Source organism: Danio rerio, chromosome 21 (genome assembly GCF_049306965.1).
Source record: "Danio rerio strain Tuebingen ecotype United States chromosome 21, GRCz12tu, whole genome shotgun sequence".
In the NCBI taxonomy this organism is placed as follows: domain Eukaryota; kingdom Metazoa; phylum Chordata; class Actinopteri; order Cypriniformes; family Danionidae; genus Danio; species Danio rerio.
Genome location: NC_133196.1, coordinates 47,609,958 through 47,630,232, shown reverse-complemented (window position 1 = coordinate 47,630,232; position 20,275 = coordinate 47,609,958). Strand labels below are relative to the sequence as shown.

General features: G+C 41.0%; 1 protein-coding gene across 3 annotated transcripts in view; it reads right to left on the bottom strand.

The window, feature by feature from the left end:
- Nucleotides 1-882: 882 nt before the first annotated feature.
- csf1rb (colony stimulating factor 1 receptor, b) overlaps nt 883-20,275 on the bottom strand; it is a 38,950-nt gene continuing 19,557 nt past the window's right edge. For all 3 annotated transcript variants that reach the window (XM_073935528.1, XM_009295703.5, XM_073935527.1), the window contains 17 exons: nt 19,871-20,039; nt 19,085-19,280; nt 16,621-16,742; nt 16,427-16,535; nt 16,151-16,344; nt 14,380-14,492; nt 14,181-14,307; nt 13,990-14,094; nt 12,212-12,322; nt 11,724-11,886; nt 9,131-9,201; nt 8,942-9,048; nt 7,756-7,878; nt 6,437-6,548; nt 6,195-6,294; nt 6,006-6,111; nt 883-4,231 (listed from right to left, as the gene is read on the bottom strand). In XM_073935528.1, the coding sequence (XP_073791629.1) occupies nt 4,106-4,231; nt 6,006-6,111; nt 6,195-6,294; nt 6,437-6,548; nt 7,756-7,878; nt 8,942-9,048; nt 9,131-9,201; nt 11,724-11,886; nt 12,212-12,322; nt 13,990-14,094; nt 14,181-14,307; nt 14,380-14,492; nt 16,151-16,344; nt 16,427-16,535; nt 16,621-16,742; nt 19,085-19,280; nt 19,871-20,039 (2,154 nt within the window). In that variant the 3' untranslated portion in view covers nt 883-4,105. The remainder of the gene's footprint in view (nt 4,232-6,005; nt 6,112-6,194; nt 6,295-6,436; nt 6,549-7,755; nt 7,879-8,941; nt 9,049-9,130; nt 9,202-11,723; nt 11,887-12,211; nt 12,323-13,989; nt 14,095-14,180; nt 14,308-14,379; nt 14,493-16,150; nt 16,345-16,426; nt 16,536-16,620; nt 16,743-19,084; nt 19,281-19,870; nt 20,040-20,275) is intronic.

Sequence of the window (20,275 nt, the reverse complement as noted above, 5' to 3'; positions counted from 1 at the left end):
GAAATAATGGGTTGAGGTAATTCAACAACTAGAGATCAAATTATCCACTACTGTACAACTTTTACAACTGTAGGCTTCCACATTGCTGCAGTAAAAACTAAAGTAACTTACATTTTATGAGTTCACAAAATAGTATGATGTAGCATTCATTGACACTGTTGTAAAATATACGCGATAAAACACAATAGTATTTCCTACAACAAATATATTTTTATATTTGTGGGTAGTGAATTGAATCTTGAAAAAAGTTGTTAGCAAGAAACCACAAAAAAAATCTCAAAAATTGTTCTATTAATATAATTTAACACACATCTGATTCAGAATCCAATCAAGTTTTGATTTACATTCTACAATATAGCAACATATACATTTATTCTACAATAAAAACAAATAAATGATGACAAACTATTTCTTTGATCTGAAATCATTTTATTAGCTTACTTTCAGAGACTGTAGAGAAAACATGGGGTTAACTGTTAAACAAGTCCAAAATTATTCAGATGTAGCTACCAAATAGAAAGGTCAGCTTAAAAGAGTCTTCTCCTTCTCTTCATCAAAGAATACACGAGACAGTAAACTTAAGCATGATAAAGTTTAAAAACAACAACAACAACAACAACAACAATTCCAAATGTGTATTTGTGTACCTTCAGCAGCAAGATTCTCATGAGCAAACAAGTATTATTAAAAATATTACTGTAGTTTACTTGTGTTACTGGTTTGTCGTTACAATAAGAGACTAGCTTGAAAATAAAAACCGATCCTGTGTCCAAAAAGTAAACAAAGTAAGTCTCATGAAGAAAGAGTAACATGTATTTGTACAGTATGCAAATTCATAACATATTTGCGAAGATAATTATAGGACAAATGCTAAAAAGTTAGCTGCCATTTAAAAGTGTTTAATAGTGAAATAATAAATCACGCTACAAAACAAGTCATAAAGTGTATAGTATGATATCACAAAGTTATTATAAAGATGAAAAAACAGCGCAGTATGTAGAGAATTCTAGTACTAGTGCTCAGAAACAGAAAAATGTTTTGTGAAAGTTGTATTTTGCATACATTCCACCCTGAAAAAACTAATTTCAGAGAGTTTACTCTTCCTCCCCATTTATTTTTTTACATTTATTTACAGTATAAACATGCATTTATTCTTTCTTTAATGTGTAATGTGTTAATTATATCGTATTCTACCTGACAAAAGTTTTGTCGCCTTGTTTTTAAGAACACGAAATAATAACTTGATTTCTAGTTGATCATTTGGCATCAGAAGTGGCTTGTATGAAAGACGAAGGCCTCTAGATTACGCTTATATGACCAAAATAAAATATGATTATGCCTTGATTTTTAATTATTTGACAGTAAGGTCTGACTTTGCTTGAACAAAAGTCTCATCACTGAACAGAAATAATGTCCAGTATTGAATATAAAGTCCTGCTGCAGTGGAGACAGAATGAATATTGTGTCTGACTCCATCATGAGCTTGGAGGACTGCATCCATACATCTCTGACATGACTCAAACTACTGATTAATAAAGTCATCTGGAATGCCAAAGAAAGCGTTCCTGCAGGACTCCCAGAGCTCATCAAGAGTCTTTGGATTCATTATTAATGCCGCCTCCTTCATCTTACCACAGACATGCTCAATAATGTTTTATCTGGTGACTGGGCTGGCCAATCCTTGAGCACTTTGTCCTTTTTTGCTTTCAGGAGCTTTGATGTGGAGGCTGAAGTATGAGAAGGAGCGCTAACCTGTAATAGTCAAATAAGTGTTTTGCCCTCTCCTGTGGGTTGTAATGTAATATATTAAGTTTTTACTTCCCTAATATTTCTATCCAAAGTTTCCATGGACCTGCATTATCATTCGACTACACAGAACTTTTCCAAAGTCTTAAATACAAGGGCCTTCAAATGGTATTCATGCCCAACCATCGATACCACCACATCTTTATCTTGATGAAGTATTGCGGAATGAAATGATTTGAGTGCATATTCCTGACAAGGATATTTGTTTCTAGACCATGTCCTACTGTATCTACACCTGACACGACATGATTTCAGCCATTCATTTAAATATAAACCACTGCACCCCCGTTGAAATCTTAAGGGTTATAATGTAAATAATACGCACTAAACCAATTTAACATTATTAAAAGTACATGTAGGCTGAGTGACTTACGGTGTTGGTTTGCACTAGGTCACAGTTCTGACTTTTAAAATGAATGAATTTCTCTTTGAAAATCAGAGGTGAACTGTATTTGCTGCCGCTTTTAATAGCTTGGCAACAAATGTCATGTAAAATGGTGTTTAAACTCACAGTGGAAGCAGCTAAACACTGAATGAAGCACATAATCAGTACCTGAGGCGGTGTTTGCAGTTGTTTTGCCGCAATGTTGCGTAAACAGAAACTGCTGCTTAAAGGGCCATGACACCCCCCATTTTCGGTTAAAGTCTACTTCAGAATTTTTTCAAAAGATGCATGATTAATGGGCGTGGAGCTCCGCGAGCATCGGGCAGGAGTGGGCGTGGCCACCAGGGGAGAACGTGAGTGAACAACTGTTGTTGTCAGTTAGCTCACAAAATGAGACAAACCGTGAGGAGACGCATGCGTTTATACTTTACAAAGTTAAAATGCAAAGAAATGAACAGTGATTTAATGCCCTGCTACACTTGTTATTCGTAATTTCATATACACACAACCACAATTTATATCATTATAAAGATAAGTGTGTTCATGTAAACACTATAAATGAGGACTTCTCCCTCAATCCCCGTATCCAGCAGACTCAGTGCAGTTTTACTCAGTTTTAACCATTAGTCCTGCCGGTAATATAGAGGATTTAGGCAAACACAGCAGCACAGTGGTGTGTCTGAATGTGAACGAACTCCTGATAAAAGACAGCGTCCGCCATTCTCCAATTCTCGTGCTGCTCTCCCGACAAAAATGCTAGCAGCACGCACACAGCTTTGCTGTATGATCAGCCCTGACACGATCACGGGGGAAAACATGCAACAAATCCCGTGGATCATGGAAACAAACGCATATGAGCCTTCATGAACGGCTGAATTCTGTGTGCCGTGGGTCCTTGTCTCACAGCTCGGGCTTGACTCTGGCAGGTCTCATGAATAATTAAGCAGCCGGCTCTTTTCATAGGATAAGAAAACTCGGCTATGAATAATAATGAGAAACCGACGCGTCATCATTGCACTTGCAGTACTGCGCTACGTCGCCGATTTTGATCCGCCCCAAAAATCATTTTAAACCCGAAAGCTTAAATTAGCTGACAAAAGCTCAAAATTATCCAGTTTTCCCCACAATTAAAGCTGACAGGTGCTAACATTGTCTTAACTGATGCTCAACACACACACATCTGTTAATATTAAAAAAAAAATAAGTTCTCCAGGGTGTCCTGAACCTTTAAACAGAAATTTAGCAATTTTTGCTGATGGTTAGGACAAAAACAGGTTTTAAGATGAAAAAGATACCTTTTAGCATGGTTTATAAGTTTCCACTGCAGGTATTTTACTGCGATATTCTTGTAATTTAAGGTGTATTTTATAACTACATGTGATAAACTCTTAAAACGTGCTCTCACTCCCTCTCGCCTCCCTGATTTATGGAATATTGTGTCTAGTCTGCATTCCAGTCCAATTTTTTATGCCCTTCGCCTGCTACCTTCCCTCTTTCTCGTTCTCTCGGATGTATATCATTGAAGATGTTACACAAGTGTCCACTAAAGGCGGAACATCTGAATGAGTTTAAATGGAGTGCCCTAAACCCTCGAGCACATGGAAACTACACTGTTGTGACATCACAATTGCATTGAATTCTGGGGCATATAGGTACTGGAGTGGACAGATACTCGCTCCCTCGGTCAAAATCAAGGGATGGAGTGTATGTCCATGTAAACTTCCTTCGTTCACTTGACGTAGTGGAACACACTTTAAAATAGTAGCGAAAATTCCCAAGGGAAGGTTAGTTCACAAGTGTGTCTCTAAAAGCGGATTGGAATGCAGCACTAGTTTGCAGGCATCAGGGAACCACTATCAGTCTAAGAAAGACTCCCGAAGCTTCCGGTAGAGGTGGGATATCTGATTTTGTATGTTAGGTTGTGCTCCTCATTAAAGGCTGAGCCTCTTCACTGCCGGCTTGATCAGTGCAGACTGGTGATGTGTTGCAATGGTTTGCCATCAGGTGCCTTCGAAGTTCTGGATACATGGTTTCATTGTCCTGTTGAAGGGGAAAAGCATTTCAAAACCATAACAGCTCGATAAAATGGAGTTGACTTGTTAGCAGAAGTTGGAACAGCACCACACCTCACTTTGCCTCCTTATCCAATCACCTAATTTCTAAACTTATTTAAGGCAAATCTGCCATAGCACTGTTCATCTTGTTCTCTCAAACACCACCTCTCTCCCTATCCTTGTAACCTTCTCTTCCCTCCTAGGTTGAAATAGGGGGGAGCGGGGTGGTCACTCTACCAAAACATTACAGAGATGGTATCCCCTGATGGCATCATTGTAGGACACCCAATCAACCTACCTAATCATTCATTATTCTCTTCCATTTCCCTTTATCCTACAGTTCCATTAACACTGTTTCCTTACCATCTTAAGTACTAGTTCCCAAACCTCCATTTCTTTCTATCCCTACAATAAAGACTGCCAATCTGCTTTGAAATCAACCATTTTATAAAATTACAGTGAGAGTAAACTCATGAACAAGGGGTTTATACTATTAAAAAGCACTGTTTACTTCAACATACAACAGTCAACGTTTGAAGTGACTTGGACGTGGTCATTGGTTCCTTGGAAACTTGGTCCTGGAGGGCCGGTATCCTGCAGAGTTTAGCTCCAAACCCAATTAGACACATCTGAACCAGCTAATCAAGTTCTTAACTAGTATACTAGAAACTCCCTGGCAGGTGTGTTGAAGCATGTTGGATCTAAACTCTGCAGGACAGCGATCTGCCCTCCAGGACAGAGTTTGGGAACCCGCGATTTAGGACAACTTTAATGAAAGATTTTAATCCACTTCAAATGTTGACTAAGCTAGTGTGCATTCAGAGGTTCTTTCATGTTTATGTTGCACTATATCCATTCACGTGTATTAATTACTTATGCTAGTGGGTTTCAATCTGCTTTTAGCTTTTAGGTGTGTCGAACGCATCTGCAGTTGAGTCATGTAATTTACCTTGGATCAGCAATGTTACATTCCAACATCAGATCGGTAAGTCCAGTTCCTTCCATATTCTTTTGTCTTGTCTATTAATTGTATATACCTGGTCATGTTATTATGTACATCTCAGAGTGAGAAATACAAGCTGTGGCATGTGACCATGTGAACTGGTTGAAATGCGTATCTAACAGAGAATGCGTGATAGCCCTGTGTTTATAACAGAATTTTGAAATGGGCAATATGGTAATGTGGTTGAGGAGTTGCTGATATGGTCTCCAAATAGGATATATCACCCTTCGAAGGTTACTCGGGATTGAAAATGATCATGGACACCATACTGAAGTGTTCCAAACCAAAGTTCGCCAAACTGGCCATTTCGAAGGGCTCTTCGTAATGAAGGATTTTCAAGGAACCAACTCATGAACACTTTGGGCCTCCATAATCCGTCGCACAGGGGAGGTGTTTGGTGTTGCACACTGTGTCCATTCAGAAGGGCTTATCCCAAGGCCCTAATCCCTTCAAAACTGACACCTTTCGAAGGGATTAGGGCAGTGGTCAACAAACTTGTTTCTTGAGGGCCAGTGTCCTGCAGAGTTTAGCTCTAGCCCTAATCAAACAGACCTGAATAAGCCAATCGAGGTCTTGCTAGGTATACTAGAAATATACTGGAAAATGTTTGTGTGTTGAAGTTGGATCAAGTTGGAGCTAAACTCTGCAGGGACACTGGCCCTCCAGGACTATGATTGGTGACCCCTGGCTTAGGGCATAGGGATGAGCCCTTCCGAATGTGCTGAATTTTTTAAGATGGAACATTTTGACTGCTCACCTCACTGGTTTGCATTGGCAGTAACTTTGCAATGAGTTCTGTGATGTCAGCAAAGGTTGGCCGTGTAGTTGGTTCCTGTCTCCAGCACATTTTCATGATAGTGTACCTACAGGAGTTTAAGTCACTTTTATAATTGGCTTACTATTTGTTGTTTATTTTCCCAAACTTGACAAATGTTCATAAACTCACATTTCATGTGGCGCAAAATCTGGTTGTGGCATGTGATAACCGTCTTTTATCATCTTGTAGAACTGGGCATCAATCGCAACATTGGGGTAAGGACTCATACCTTGAAAAACAAGACATATATATGTATATACTAGTCATGTTAATGACAACAAAATGCCTTAAGACCACTTTGTTTGTAGTAAATGTTTTCCTCAGTACACTAACATTTTGTTAGTAAGTTTGTATGTGTTATATTTACTTACCCAAGGAAAAAATCTCCCATAAAAGGACACCATATGACCAGACATCACTTTGGACTGTGTACAGACATTCAAAAATGCTTTCAGGTGACATCCATTTCACTGGCAGCCGTGCCTATAAAACCAAAGCAACAGCATGTAAAGAAATTTCATAGTAGACAGGAGAATGTGGGAACTGATGCAAGATTTAATCAAGAAATTCTTGTGAATACATGTGGGTTTGTCATGTGTCTGTTTAGGAAAGAGTTAATGAGAGATTAGGGAAATTCAAAAAGGTTTAATAATCCAAAGAGGCAAACACCAACATAAGTTTTATTAGAGACATCCACACAGATGATAACCGAAACTGAAGAGAAAGCGAAACCTAAATACTCATGGAGATGAATGAACTAAATGGCAAACAGGTAGTATACTGATAATAAACAAATGGTGGTGGTAAAACAGAACAAAGGAATGCCACGTCAAAATACACAACAAAGTCCATAATCACTCTAATAGCCCTTTCCAGAAAGGTGCAACCTGGCATCATAAGGGGATGACAGTGAACACGGGGAGAACATGCAAACTCCACACAAAAATACAACCTGGCCCAATCGGGAATTGAACCTTTGTACGTCTTGCTGGTGTTAAACTAAAGAGATCATTCAGATATGCATGCTAAATACTTTATTGTTGTGTCCACTCATTGAAAACCCAGTAGGCACACAATGTCCTAATACGTTAATATTAGGTTAGATTTAGGTTGTGACGTCAGGTAAGCAAAGTTCAATCTCTAGCCAGCGTCTGTGGACAACAATATTTTGAGGTCCAAAAAATGTTGATATTTGGTTGCTTTTAGGTGTTGGAAAGTGACCAAAATCCAACATCGAGCCAACATCTCAAACCAATGTCAGATTGATGTCAAATACTGATATTTATTTGTCAGGTATGGCAACCAAAATCCAACATCTAATAGACGTCAAAGTGGTAACATACACACTGTCAAGCTGTAATATCACTAGACGTTGATATTTGGATGATTTTAGGTTGGACGTTGAACATTGACGTCGACCTTACATTGGGTTCTAACGTCAACCGTATTTTCATGTCTAAACTAAATGCAAGGTGCCCACAACGTTGGGGTACAACGCCAATCTGACATCATGTTGACATCCTGTGGCTGCTGGGAAGGTATCAGAATGCCTTGTTTTGCACTGTAGCACTAACCCACAAATAAAAAGTCAGTATCCAGTGAGTTTTGTGAAGTTGCTTTGTGTATTGGCAGAGTGTACTGCAACTTTTCAGATTGTTTTCTCATTGAAAATAATGAAGTAAGTACTTACATTGCCTTTTACTACATAATTGGTGTCGTTCATGATGTCTCTAGCAAGACCGAAATCACAGATCTTGACAATGCGGCAGTCAGCCACTAGAACGTTCCGTGCTGCCAAATCTCTGTGAATACACTGATAACAGACAGTCTTATAATTACAGAGGGTGGTATATAATTAAACAAACAGCTAATCCAATAGAAATGCAGTCTTGGTTGAGAAGCATTTTTATGGCATACACCAAATACTTTATATACAACAAACCTTTTAAAATTGTTTACTTTTAGAGTATAAAACTGTTAAACATAAAAACATTGTACAGACATTAAACACTTAGACTATTCTATTATACTGTTAATCATATTTTAAATCAAATGTTATAGAATCCACTTGCTGCAATTCTGACATACATGCAGTGGGGGAATTAAGTATTGAACATATTTTTTCCTTGGAATAATATTTCTAAAGTTGTCTGTTGACATGAAAATGAACTAGATTTTGGTGAAAACCCAAATGACAGAAGGAGAAAGCACTGAACTACTGAAATGTATTTAATACTTTGTATAAAAGGCTTTTTGAGAATGAAGCCTCATGCATTGCTCAGGTGTGAGTTTCTCAGACTTCAACATAGTGTCAAAATCTTAATGGTTCTGTGGGTCTCGTCTGTCAAATCTTGAGAATTTTGTGTTCTCTATTGGATTCGGATCAGGTGATTGCCTGGGCCATTCTATACCTTGATTTTCTTTCTCTGAAAGCATCTAAGGGTCTCCTTGGCAGTGTTTTGGATCATTGTCTTGCTGAAATGTCCACCCTGGGTTCATCTTCATCCTCCTGCTAATGTAGATGTTGGACTGAAGCAGCTGATGTTCATTTACACTGAGGAAGGGCAGAGGGCTGCTAAAGAACTACTGAGAGATTTCAGCTGCTGTCTGGGCTTTCACTGCCGAACTACACCTCCCTTTCTTCATGTGTTCAATACGTTTTCCCTGTATAATTAGATTTTATTACACATAACTTCATTTGTAAACTAATTAATAATGTTTTATTTGCATATATGGATTTCTTTGGTTGTTACCAACATCCGGTGAAAATTTCAAGTCAACAGCACCCTTAGAAATATGTTTTCTGAGAGAAATGGTGACGTGTTCAATACTTAATTTCCCTACTGTATATGTGATATATAACCAAGAAATGTTACATTTTTGGAAGCCAGGAAGTCCATTCCCTGAGCCACTTGATATGAGAACATAAGCAAATCCATGTTATCCAATGACAGCATGTTCTCCAATTCTTCATTACAGGACTCTGTTGAAAAAGTCAGATATTAGCATAATGAGAATGCCATTCATTCACAGAATGATTTGAAGGGCGTACTATATTACTTTACCCTGAAAAGGCTCTTTTGGCATCTGTCCTGACGGTGTGTCCCTAAAGCTGTCTAAACCAGAGTAAGCATTCCTAAAAAAATGAAGTAAAAATAAAACATCCAGAGGTGGTCAAAAAAAAAGCATTAGATCGGATTGAATAGCATCAAACAGCTATTAGCTATTAAACATGAGCTGCTCTCTGCCCAAGCAATATACAGTATAGTCTTTTACGTCTGCCCATTTTGATCAATATGAACTCTTAAGACTCGATTTAATCTTTGGTCAAAAACCGACACACACACATAAACCTTCATTTATTTATTCATTTTCCTTCGGCTCAGTCTCTTATTTATCAGGGGTCACCACAATTGAATGAACTGCCATCTATTCCAGCACACGTTTTATGCAGCGGATGTCCTTCCAGCTGCATTCCAGTACTGGGAAACACCCATACACTCTCACATTCACTCATACACTACAGCCAATTTGGTTTATTAAAATCCATTATAGCGCATGTCTTTGAACTGTGGGGGAAATCGGAGCACCCGGAGGAAACCCACACCAACGCAGGGAGAACATTCAAACTCCGCACAGAAATGCCAACTGGCCCAGCCGAGGCTTGAACCAGCGACCTTCTTGTTGTGAGGTGACAGTGCTACCCGCTGCGCCACCGTGACATCCCCGGTTGGAAAACGATAAACGTAAATACTAGGGATGTAACGGTATCAGAATTTCACGGTATGGTAATACCTCGGTATGAATGGCACGGTACGGTATTTATTGAATCATTTACAGGAAAAACAAAACTACAAAAAATACGCCAAAAAAGTGCCAAGAGTGTCAATGACATACAAATTAGCCATCTATCTGTAAGCTTTGAAACAGGAACTTCCATTTTAATAACAAAAAATTATTAAACCATGTAAAAAAATAAAGTTTCAATTTAGTATTGTTGAAAACTCATCACATTCAACATTTAATCACTCACTCACTTAGATAGAGATGGGTTTTAAGGAAAATTATCATATAAGTATAATCTGGTAAAAGCTGGGATCTCTGGGCATGTCCCCTACAACAGAAAAAAACCCTCTCATTTGGGACTGAGGTTTCTGGGACAGAGAGATATGATTTAGCCAAGGTTGACAGCAGTGGGTAACGTTGTGCATTGTCTTTCCACCACTTGAGAGGACAAGCCATGAGTGAGATAGAGGTCTCTTTGCGGTACAAGTCAATGTCTGCATCAATCTGAACAGTGTGCTGTGTTTCTGCAGTCCCCATGACTGTTATTAGTCGTATTCCCCAACTTGCAGGCACGTGCACACATAGGGCTCAACCTGTGCAGTGCACATGCCTTTTTCAGTCTTGGATAGAAAGTGCCCTTCCAAAATGATCAAAGTGCCCCCGCGACACACCCTCCATCCCGCCCTTCAGTTGGCGCGCGACAACACCGCTCTTGAGTATGCGCTCAACCCCCCCTCCCCGCTTTACAGTACGCGCGCGACAACACTGCTATCAGTACGCGTGCGACAACACCGCTATCAGTACGCGCGCGGCGACAACACCCGCTTTAGGTTCGATCATTTCCAGCTCTTTTTCATCCCCGCTACTAGCAGCACACTCCATTTCCGCATTACTGGATCTGTAGCGACAACAGACCGCAAAGGATGATGGCCACGCCTGGGCTGATGGGAATTGTAGTTTCCGCTACCTCCCGTTCGCTTCATTCACCTGAGCAAATTTTCTCAGAAGACCTATAGTTTTACCGAGTCATGCGACTACAGTAATATCGAAAAAAAATTCTATTGCGGTATGACGGTATTTACAATACCGTTACATCCCTAGTAAATACTTTTGAATACCTAGGATTTTCCTACAGTCATCGGTGGTGTAATCTAACATACCTTATATGTAAAAAACAGCCTGATCTCACGAGGAAACGTAAGTGTTTTACGTTTTGTCAGTTTAGTGGCTAATTTGTACGAGTTCAGTCGTACGAAAATGTAAGATTTTAAAAAGGACGCGTGGCACCCAACCCCCCCCCCCAAACCCAACCATCATTGGGTGATAAGCAAATTGTACTAAATTGTACATATTAGATTGTACGAATTCATTCAAATTAGCCACTAAATCAAAAAGTTTACAATTGCCGTGAGATTGTGTTGGTAAAAAAACTAGAGATTGAGTAATTTTAACTAAAAAAATTGAGTAATTTGTTTGTATTACTGTTGTTGTATTACTACATGAGTGAGTTGGTCGGTTGTAAATAGTTGACATTTTTTCAACACAGTGCTTTCCCACACTTTAACCAGCAGAGGTCTTCAGGGAGCTCTCATTTGGCAAGCTTCAAGTAACAAACCTTTGTCCAATACAATTGAGTCGAACGGCTCACTATAGTTCAGTATGCTTCATTTCACCATCACTAGCAAGCCTGAGCCACCGTGCTGCCCCACACAAACCTTAATTTCAACAATTATTTTCCTTTATGTACTAGAAATCTGCTGCAACTCAGTTTGCGAGTTTAGCATAATACAGTATTTTTACTTTTTTATTTCAAATATTAAATAAAATACACTGGCTTATGAATGCATTATCACATGACATTGAGAGACGAACCTTGCGGGATGTTGCTTTTGGATGGTCACATTTTTGTAGAGGTTTGAGTCTTCGGCAAAACTCTGAACACCAAGAACAGTGTTCACAAAGGTTTCTACTCGTTGGCGCAAGAAGTTGAGGAGGTCGCCATGGCAACAGTACTCAGTGATCATCAGCATGGGTCCTAAATCAGACCAAGTTCTGAGATTAATCAACATCAAGCAAAGAATTTAAAACCACCAGCATTCACAGACTGGCTGAATTATTGATTGATTTGTTCATTAATTTATGTTGTTGATAGAGAATAATTAGAGTTATACTTAGATTAATTAGATGTCAACAATAAAATTACATTTGTATTTTCTATTCTTACCTTTTTTAACACACTACCACTCATTTTTAGTTAACGTACTTAATATTTTTACTGTAAGTCACTTTGAAAAACAGTGTGCTAATTGACAGCCTTTTTTTATCCATCTCTACAATGTAGAAATACAACTTTGACTTACCGCCCTGAGTGCATGCCCCCAGCAGATTGACTATGTTTTCATGTGGTCCAATATAGTTTAAGATCTTCAGTTCAGACATGAGTGCTTCTCTTTCTTCAAAGCGGGCGCTAGCTGTTTGGTTCAGAAAGTAAGAAAGTTAACCTGAGGTTCACAGTACATGACAACCCCAAACTGAGTGTGCCTCACACAGGTGAGTGGGCTTGACAAACCACCTGTAGAAAACACTCTTTTCTGTCTATCTATAAAAACAACCTAACTCTAGCACTTGCTTCTTCTGAGCACTAACAGTTCCTTTGTATAATCAGCACTTGTGTGTATTGCCTTTTCTTGTTGAATCGCTGAATGCCTCCACAATTGTATATCACTTTGGACAAAGGCGTCTGCTAAATGTAAATGTGTCACGGTACGGGATTACAAACAGGAACAAAAACGGGTGTAGAATCCAAGTGCAGATTTTAATGACTATTGTGCAGTGTCAGAGACAAAAATACAAAAATCAAAGTAACAAAATAAACAAACAAACCAGGAAGTCAAACAGATAGAACTAGAACTAGACTTAACAACTTTGACAAGATAAAAGACTAATCGGGAAACACATACCAACAAGGACGAACGACGAACTGATGAACAGAGGATGAATGACTGAATAAATAGTCCAGGTAATCAACGGTGAACAGAGACAGCTGTGGTTGCAAATCAGTGTATATGAAAGACGGGGTGTGTGCGCAATGTATGGAAACGTAGTTCTTAAGCCACTGTAGTTCGCTGGGAGTTGCTGGCGAACTACAGTGGCACCTGGTGGACAAACACAGTCATGACAAAATGTTTAGGAATGTACAAGAATGTGTTGTGATCACCAGCGATCTAGCATTTGGAGATCGCTGAAGAACTACATGTCTGCCACTGATATGAACTACAACTCCCAGAAGTCTTTCTGATGCGCACTTCAGAATCTCTTCTTGCATACTGTTTGCATACTGTTCAAATCCTATGAATTCGGACATACTACTCAGCTCGCATACTGTATAATATATATATAGTACAGCAGTATGTAATTTCAGACGCAGCCAATCATTCAGACACTAACAAAGACACACAGCTGAAGCCCATGATTGACTGATTACATGGACTATTTTTACACCTTACTTTCACATATACTTGGCTGAGTCTTGTTTTCTGAAAAAAATTCTGAACGCTATTTTTGTCTATCCTCATCACATTTTTGACCCCTGTTTTTGATCGTTGTTTAGCCACCTGTTCTGACCTTTCGCCTGTTTCTGTCTACGCCCTTGGAATACCCATATGTTCCGCTTTGCTCCTGTTTTGACCGTTGCCTGACTAATGATTCTTTTTAATAAACTGCACATGGATGCTCACCTCTGTTGCCCATGACCCTGTGTTACGGAGTGAAACATCTGTTAATGAATTCCCGGGGTATTTGTGAACCCCAAGTATGAGCCTTGTGAAACATGACACAGATGACACAGGTTCCATTTATCCATGGGTTTAGGATGCCCAGGGTTAACAATTTCTAGTGTCATCTGCGCCAATAGCGTAGCCTAGAGGCCTAGTGCGTTAACATATAGGCCCAAGGTGCTCACGGTGACCTAAGTTTGATTCCCGGCTCAGGGTCCTATGCCGATCCTTCCCCTCTCTCTGCTCCTAATGCTTTCCTGACTGTCCTTTACTGTCCTATCACATTAAAGTTGAAAACCCCTAAAAATAATTATAAAAAATTATTTAAAAAATTTTAAAAGCCATAATTAAATTAAACTTACGCTTGAGCATTTTCACCGCCACTCGTGTGATGGTTTCATCCTTGACCAGGCCAATAGCAGTTGCTTGCACCACCTTCCCAAACGCTCCTGCTCCAAGAACCTGTCCTGGAGTGCAAGCATTGTTTTTTTTTGCAGTAGTTATTTCTTATCATTACAAAATTATACTCTAGTAAAACAGAGAGTGTAAGTACCAAGCTTCAGCTTATTTCGAGGAAACTCCAGTTTCTTGTTGTATGGAAGTTGGCTGGGGTCAATGAATGTGTAGTTGTTCCCATCATTTACCTCAATGATTTTCCATTGAATCTCATACTTCTGTGCCTTAAAGTATCAGGTTAAACAAACTGTTAAATTTGCATGATTGTGAGTATAACTCAGGTAAATAAAAGATACCTTTCTGTTCTTGTAGAGGAGAATTAACATCCATAGAGTTGCCACAGAGAGAGCTCCAGAGAGACCAAGACTGATTAGCACTGAAGTTGACCACACCGATGTAGGGCGAGGACCTTATGAACACATTTAAGGTGCTTCATTAAGACAGGTCCATTTCAAAAGCAAAATAGGAAATTAAGCAACTACTTATAAAGTGAGTAAACCTAATTTTAGGTTCATTTAACTTAAAATTTTTAAGTATATCCGTTGTAACTTAAAACTATTAAGTTCACTAAAGTTATTTTTACTATTATGCACATAGTTCATTTACTTAGTGATGTTATATATAAACAAAGTTTGAGAGGCGGCACAGTGGCCACATTGGTATGGTGAACTGATGACCTCCACGGCCAATCACAGTCATTTTTGTTGAGCATGTGAACACCATGGCAAATCAGCTCTGTTTAAGAACGCCATCAACAGAGCTTAAATGTTAACGGGAAATAGACGGGGTATTTTACCTTTCAGTACCGAAATTTTGTATCTTGACAAGTCTATAGTGAAATAATCAGTTCATTAACTTGAGTTTGATAAATGGCATCTAAAATGAGTGCTTGGGAAAGAAAACGTTAGCTATTGTAACGAGTGCCATTTCGGTGAATGGTGGTGAAATTATTAATTTGTGTCACTTTTTCTTCGCTGAAAAGATATACAGCCAGGTATTTATATCATTCCTCTGTGACTCAGGCGATACTTCCGAGTTTCTTCCCACCGCAGCATCGATTTCGCTGTTTAAAATGGTGGCCGTGTGAAATCGGTCAATCATAGATATATACACTAGATATCGCATAGGGACCCTGAGCATGCGTCAATAGCGCCGCCACACTGGTACAGTGCTTCCAGGAAAATGTCATTCAACAGCACTTGTCAAGACAGTGTTATTACGTGAAGATGCGGGACTTTAGCGCTGTCTACTGGTGTAGTAACGAGCAAACAAAGAAAACAAAGCACAAAGGCAGAACATTTCATAGGTAATATTATGTTTTTTTCTGTTTTTGTATGTTTTGAACTTTTGTGCTAAACAGGTCACGTTATTGATGACAACAGTCTCTTACTGCATTCACTATACAGCAAAGCAGCTCCAGCTCGCACTAAACACTCGGCTTATGCTAGTTTTGTTAAATAAAATCAGCAAAAAATGCAAAAGAAATATGACAACGAGATGCTGCGCTGCCAGAAACATGTATTATTGTCGGCTAACGTTAGTGAAAGAGTCGTTCGGGGGATTCATTCACAAACGAATCGCTCCCTCCGTCAGTATGAGAAGTGAAAGCAGGAGAGGAGCTGTAATTCAGGGCACGGATTAGATTAAATTTAACAGGGAGGGTGAATAGTACATTTCTGTACACACAAACACAAGCTTTTTGTCAGGAATGCCCGTGCAGTCACTGATCCATCAATGTAGAAAAGTAATGTAAAATTATAATTTTCGTAATTAGAAAAAAAAAGACATATTAACATCCAGGAAAACTCCCGATCATAGATATACATGTATATGTGTATATCTCTGGCTTTGGATGGCCACAGTCCTCCACTGTACCCTGGTCCCGCATTCATTTAAAAGGAGCGCTACCCTGTAGCAAGATGGCGGCGCTATTGACGCATTCCGTCCAATAGACAACAATAGGCCAGGCGACATCTAATGTATATATCTATGTCGGTTAATTAGGAACCATACCACCAAATAAAAGTGGTCTTGTCTGAACTACAGCAGGTACACATTCTTTCTCACCTGAAAATGTAAAGGTATAGAAGTCACAATCGTCTCCAGCGGTGTTTGTTGCCACACACTCAAATATTAAATCAGCATTAGCTGTAATCTCTGGTAATGCACTCTTCACCAGCACTGGTTCATACTCTCCGCTTTGCTCAGAAATGGATTGGTTGGCCATTAATTCCACACCTGATGTACGGTTGTCACTACACCTGCCATCAAATCAAAAGCAATTAGAGCAATGTCGTAGCAAACCCTATTTACATAACTAATTGCCCAAAAAAGTGCACATACAAAGCTCTGTTAACTTCATACTGGAACCACTGGATGCTAGGTATGGGGTAGCCAGTCGCTGCGCAACTGACGACTCCATTTTCCCACTTAATAACTGTTGTTGGCTTCTCTGTAGGTTTAGAAAGAACAAAAATGATGCTGTTTTGGATTTGCTATGTGAGGCAGTATGTTCTTTATAAACCAACTATACATACGGTAGACGTGTACTGTGAAAATAATGGAGGCATTGACACTGGTGCTGCCGGCGCTGAAGATGTAGTCACCGTAGTCTTGTGCTCCAACATTTTTGAGCCGGATTGTGGCCATGTAGATATCACTGTCAAACATAAACACATTGATAGAATTAGCTGATAAAATCAAGGCAGCATGGTGGCTCAGTGGTTAGCACTATCGCCTCACAGCAAGAAGGTCACTGGTTTGAGTTCTGACTAGGCCAGTAGGCATTTCTGTGTGTGGTTTGCATGTTCTCCCTGTGTTGGCATGGTTTCCTCCTGGTGCTCCAGTTTCCCCCACAGTCCAAACACATGCGCTATTGATCAACTAAATTGGTAGTGTATGAGTGTGAATGAATGTGTATGGGTGTTTCCCAGTACTGCAGCTGGAAGGGCATTTGCTGTGTAAAACATATGCTGGAGGTTCATTCCGCCATGGTGACCCCCTGACAGGGCCAGAGCAAGATGAATTTGCCACTCTAGGCAAAGGACGGTAACGTCGTCCTTAACCCTAACGTGAAGGGGGGGGGGGGGGGGGTAACTCTCTTTTCTGCCGCCCTAGACGCAGATATAACTGAGGGAGCGGGTGGTGAGGGTAGTGTCGGGGACCCCGCCCTCTCTATTCTACCGCACTAGACGCGGATATAACTGAGGGCGTGGTGGGTAGTGTCAGGGACGCCGCCCTCTCTATTCTGCCCCCCTACAAGCAGATATAACTGAATGCGTGGGTGGTGAGGGTAGTGTCGGGGACGCCGCCCTATCTATCCTACCGCACTAGACGCGGATATAACTGAGGGTGTGGTGGGTAGTGTCGGGGACGCCACCCTCTCTATTCTACCGCACTAGACGCGGATATAACTGAGGGTGTGGTGGGTAGTGTCGGGGACGCCGCCCTCTCTATTCTGCCCCCCTACAAGCGGATATAACTGAGGGCGCGGGTAGTGAGGGTAGTGTCGGGGACGCCGCCCTGTCTATTCTACCCCACTACAAGCGGATATAACTGAGGGCGCGGGTAGTGAGGGTAGTGTCGGGGACGCCGCCCTGTCTATTCTACCCCACTACAAGTGGATATAACTGAGGGCGCGGGTAGTGAGGGTAGTGTCGGGGACGCCGCCCTCTCTATTCTACCCCTCTACAAGCGGATATAACTGAGGGCGCGGGTAGTGAGGGTAGTGTCGGGGACGCCGCCCTCTCTATTCTGCCCCCCTACAAGCGGATATAACTGAGGGCGCGGGTAGTGAGGGTAGTGTCGGGGACGCCGCCCTGTCTATTCTACCCCACTACAAGTGGATATAACTGAGGGCGCGGGTAGTGAGGGTAGTGTCGGGGACGCCGCCCTGTCTATTCTACCCCACTACAAGCGGATATAACTGAGGGCGCGGGTAGTGAGGGTAGTGTCGGGGACGCCGCCCTCTCTATTCTACCCCCCTACAAGCGGATATAACTGAGGGCGTGGGTGGTGAGGGTAGTGTCGGGGACGCCGCCCTCTCTATTCTACCCCCCTACAAGCGGATATAACTGAGGGCGTGGGTGGTGAGGGTAGTGTCGGGGACGCCGCCCTCTCTATTCTACCCCCCTACAAGCGGATATAACTGAGGGCGTGGGTGGTGAGGGTAGTGTCGGGGACGCCGCCCTCTCTATTCTACCCCCCTACAAGCGGATATAACTGAGGGCGCGGGTAGTGAGGGTAGTGTCGGGGACGCCGCCCTCTCTATTCTGCCCCCCTACAAGCGGATATAACTGAGGGCGCGGGTAGTGAGGGTAGTGTCGGGGACGCCGCCCTGTCTATTCTACCCCACTACAAGTGGATATAACTGAGGGCGCGGGTAGTGAGGGTAGTGTCGGGGACGCCGCCCTGTCTATTCTACCCCACTACAAGCGGATATAACTGAGGGCGCGGGTAGTGAGGGTAGTGTCGGGGACGCCGCCCTGTCTATTCTACCCCACTACAAGCGGATATAACTGAGGGCGTGGGTGGTGAGGGTAGTGTCGGGGACGCCGCCCTCTCTATTCTACCCCCCTACAAGCGGATATAACTGAGGGCGTGGGTGGTGAGGGTAGTGTCGGGGACGCCGCCCTATCTATCCTACCGCACTAGACGCGGATATAACTGAGGATGTGGTGGGTAGTGTCGGGGATGCCGCCCTCACTATTCTACCGCCCTACAAGCGGATATAACTGAGGGCGCAGGTGGTGAGGGTAGTCTTGGGGACGCCGCCCTCTCTATTCTGCCGCCTAGGTCGCCTCTATGGAAGCGCCGGCCCTGCCCCCTGGTAAATAAAGGGACTAAGTCGAAGGAAAATGAACAAATGAACAAACTGCACACACAGATTAAGGACTTATCTCTTAATAGGTCCTCTTTAAAACACCATTTCTTTAAAACTGAGCTCAAGTGACCTTATAAATAAGCACACATACTGTATAAAGAAACCAAAGGCAGTTTAACCTGTCGTGAATCTTGTGAAATGTCTCCTCATAGCTGTGATTTGAACTTGGAGTTTTCCATTTAGCCCATTCAACATCTGGATATGCTTGGATGTGCACACCGAGCTCAAGCTGATCTCCATGCATGCGCACAACATTCGTTTCGTTCCCCTTGTATTCAGAGGACAGGATGGGTGTGAGTTCCAGGTAAGGTTTTTCTGCAAAGACACACAGAGAGCAACTCAAACACACGAAACATACAGCTGGAGTCAAACTATTCGCCCTCCTGTAAATTTATTTTTCAAATATTTCCCAAATGATCAAGGAATTTTTCACAGTATTTCCAATAAAGTTTTTTCTTCTGGAGAAATTCTTATTTGTTTTATTTCGGCTAGAATAAAAGCTTTTTTTTAAAACCATTTTAAGCTCAATATTATTAGCCCCCTTTTGCAATATTTGTTTTGGATTGTCTCCAGAACAAACCACTGTTATACAATGACTTGCCTAATTACACTAACTTTACCCTAATTACCCTAGTTAAGCCTTTAGATGTCACTTTACACTGAACACTAGTGTCTTGAAGAATATCTAGTCTAATATTATGTGCTGTCATCATAGCAAAGAGAAAAGAAATCAGTTATTAGAGATGAGTTATTAAAACTATTATGATTAGAAATTAGTAGAAAGAAATCCTCTCTCAGTTAAACGTGAGTTTAAATTATTCAGGAGGGCTAATAATTCTGACTTCAACTGTGTCAAGCAAAAACAAAATCATGTGAGTGTAACTGGACTTTGTAAAGAAACCTACCTACAACTCTAAGAACTGCTGTGCTGCTGTTTCTTCCAGCCTCGTTCATGGCAGTGCAGGTTAAATTCTCCGTGTCGGACATCTTTAATTGTTGAAAGGTCAAATATATAGTGGCACAAACTTGTTCACACTTTTTCTTTTTCTTTATCTCTCTTTCAAAGTTCAAAACCTAAATAGAAAAAAGAAAACGTTCATTTAGATAGTCACATAATACGTATTTAGTACAATCTGGCATCGTATTTGCTGAAAGAAGAAGAAAAACAATTAATTTAATTCAAGTAAGCTGAACAGCCTGTGAATTGCATTCGTTTATGATATTCCTTCATTTATTTTCGCTCAGCTTAGTGATTTGTCAGAGGTCGCCACAGCGGAATGAACCGCCACCTATTCCAGTATATGTTTCAC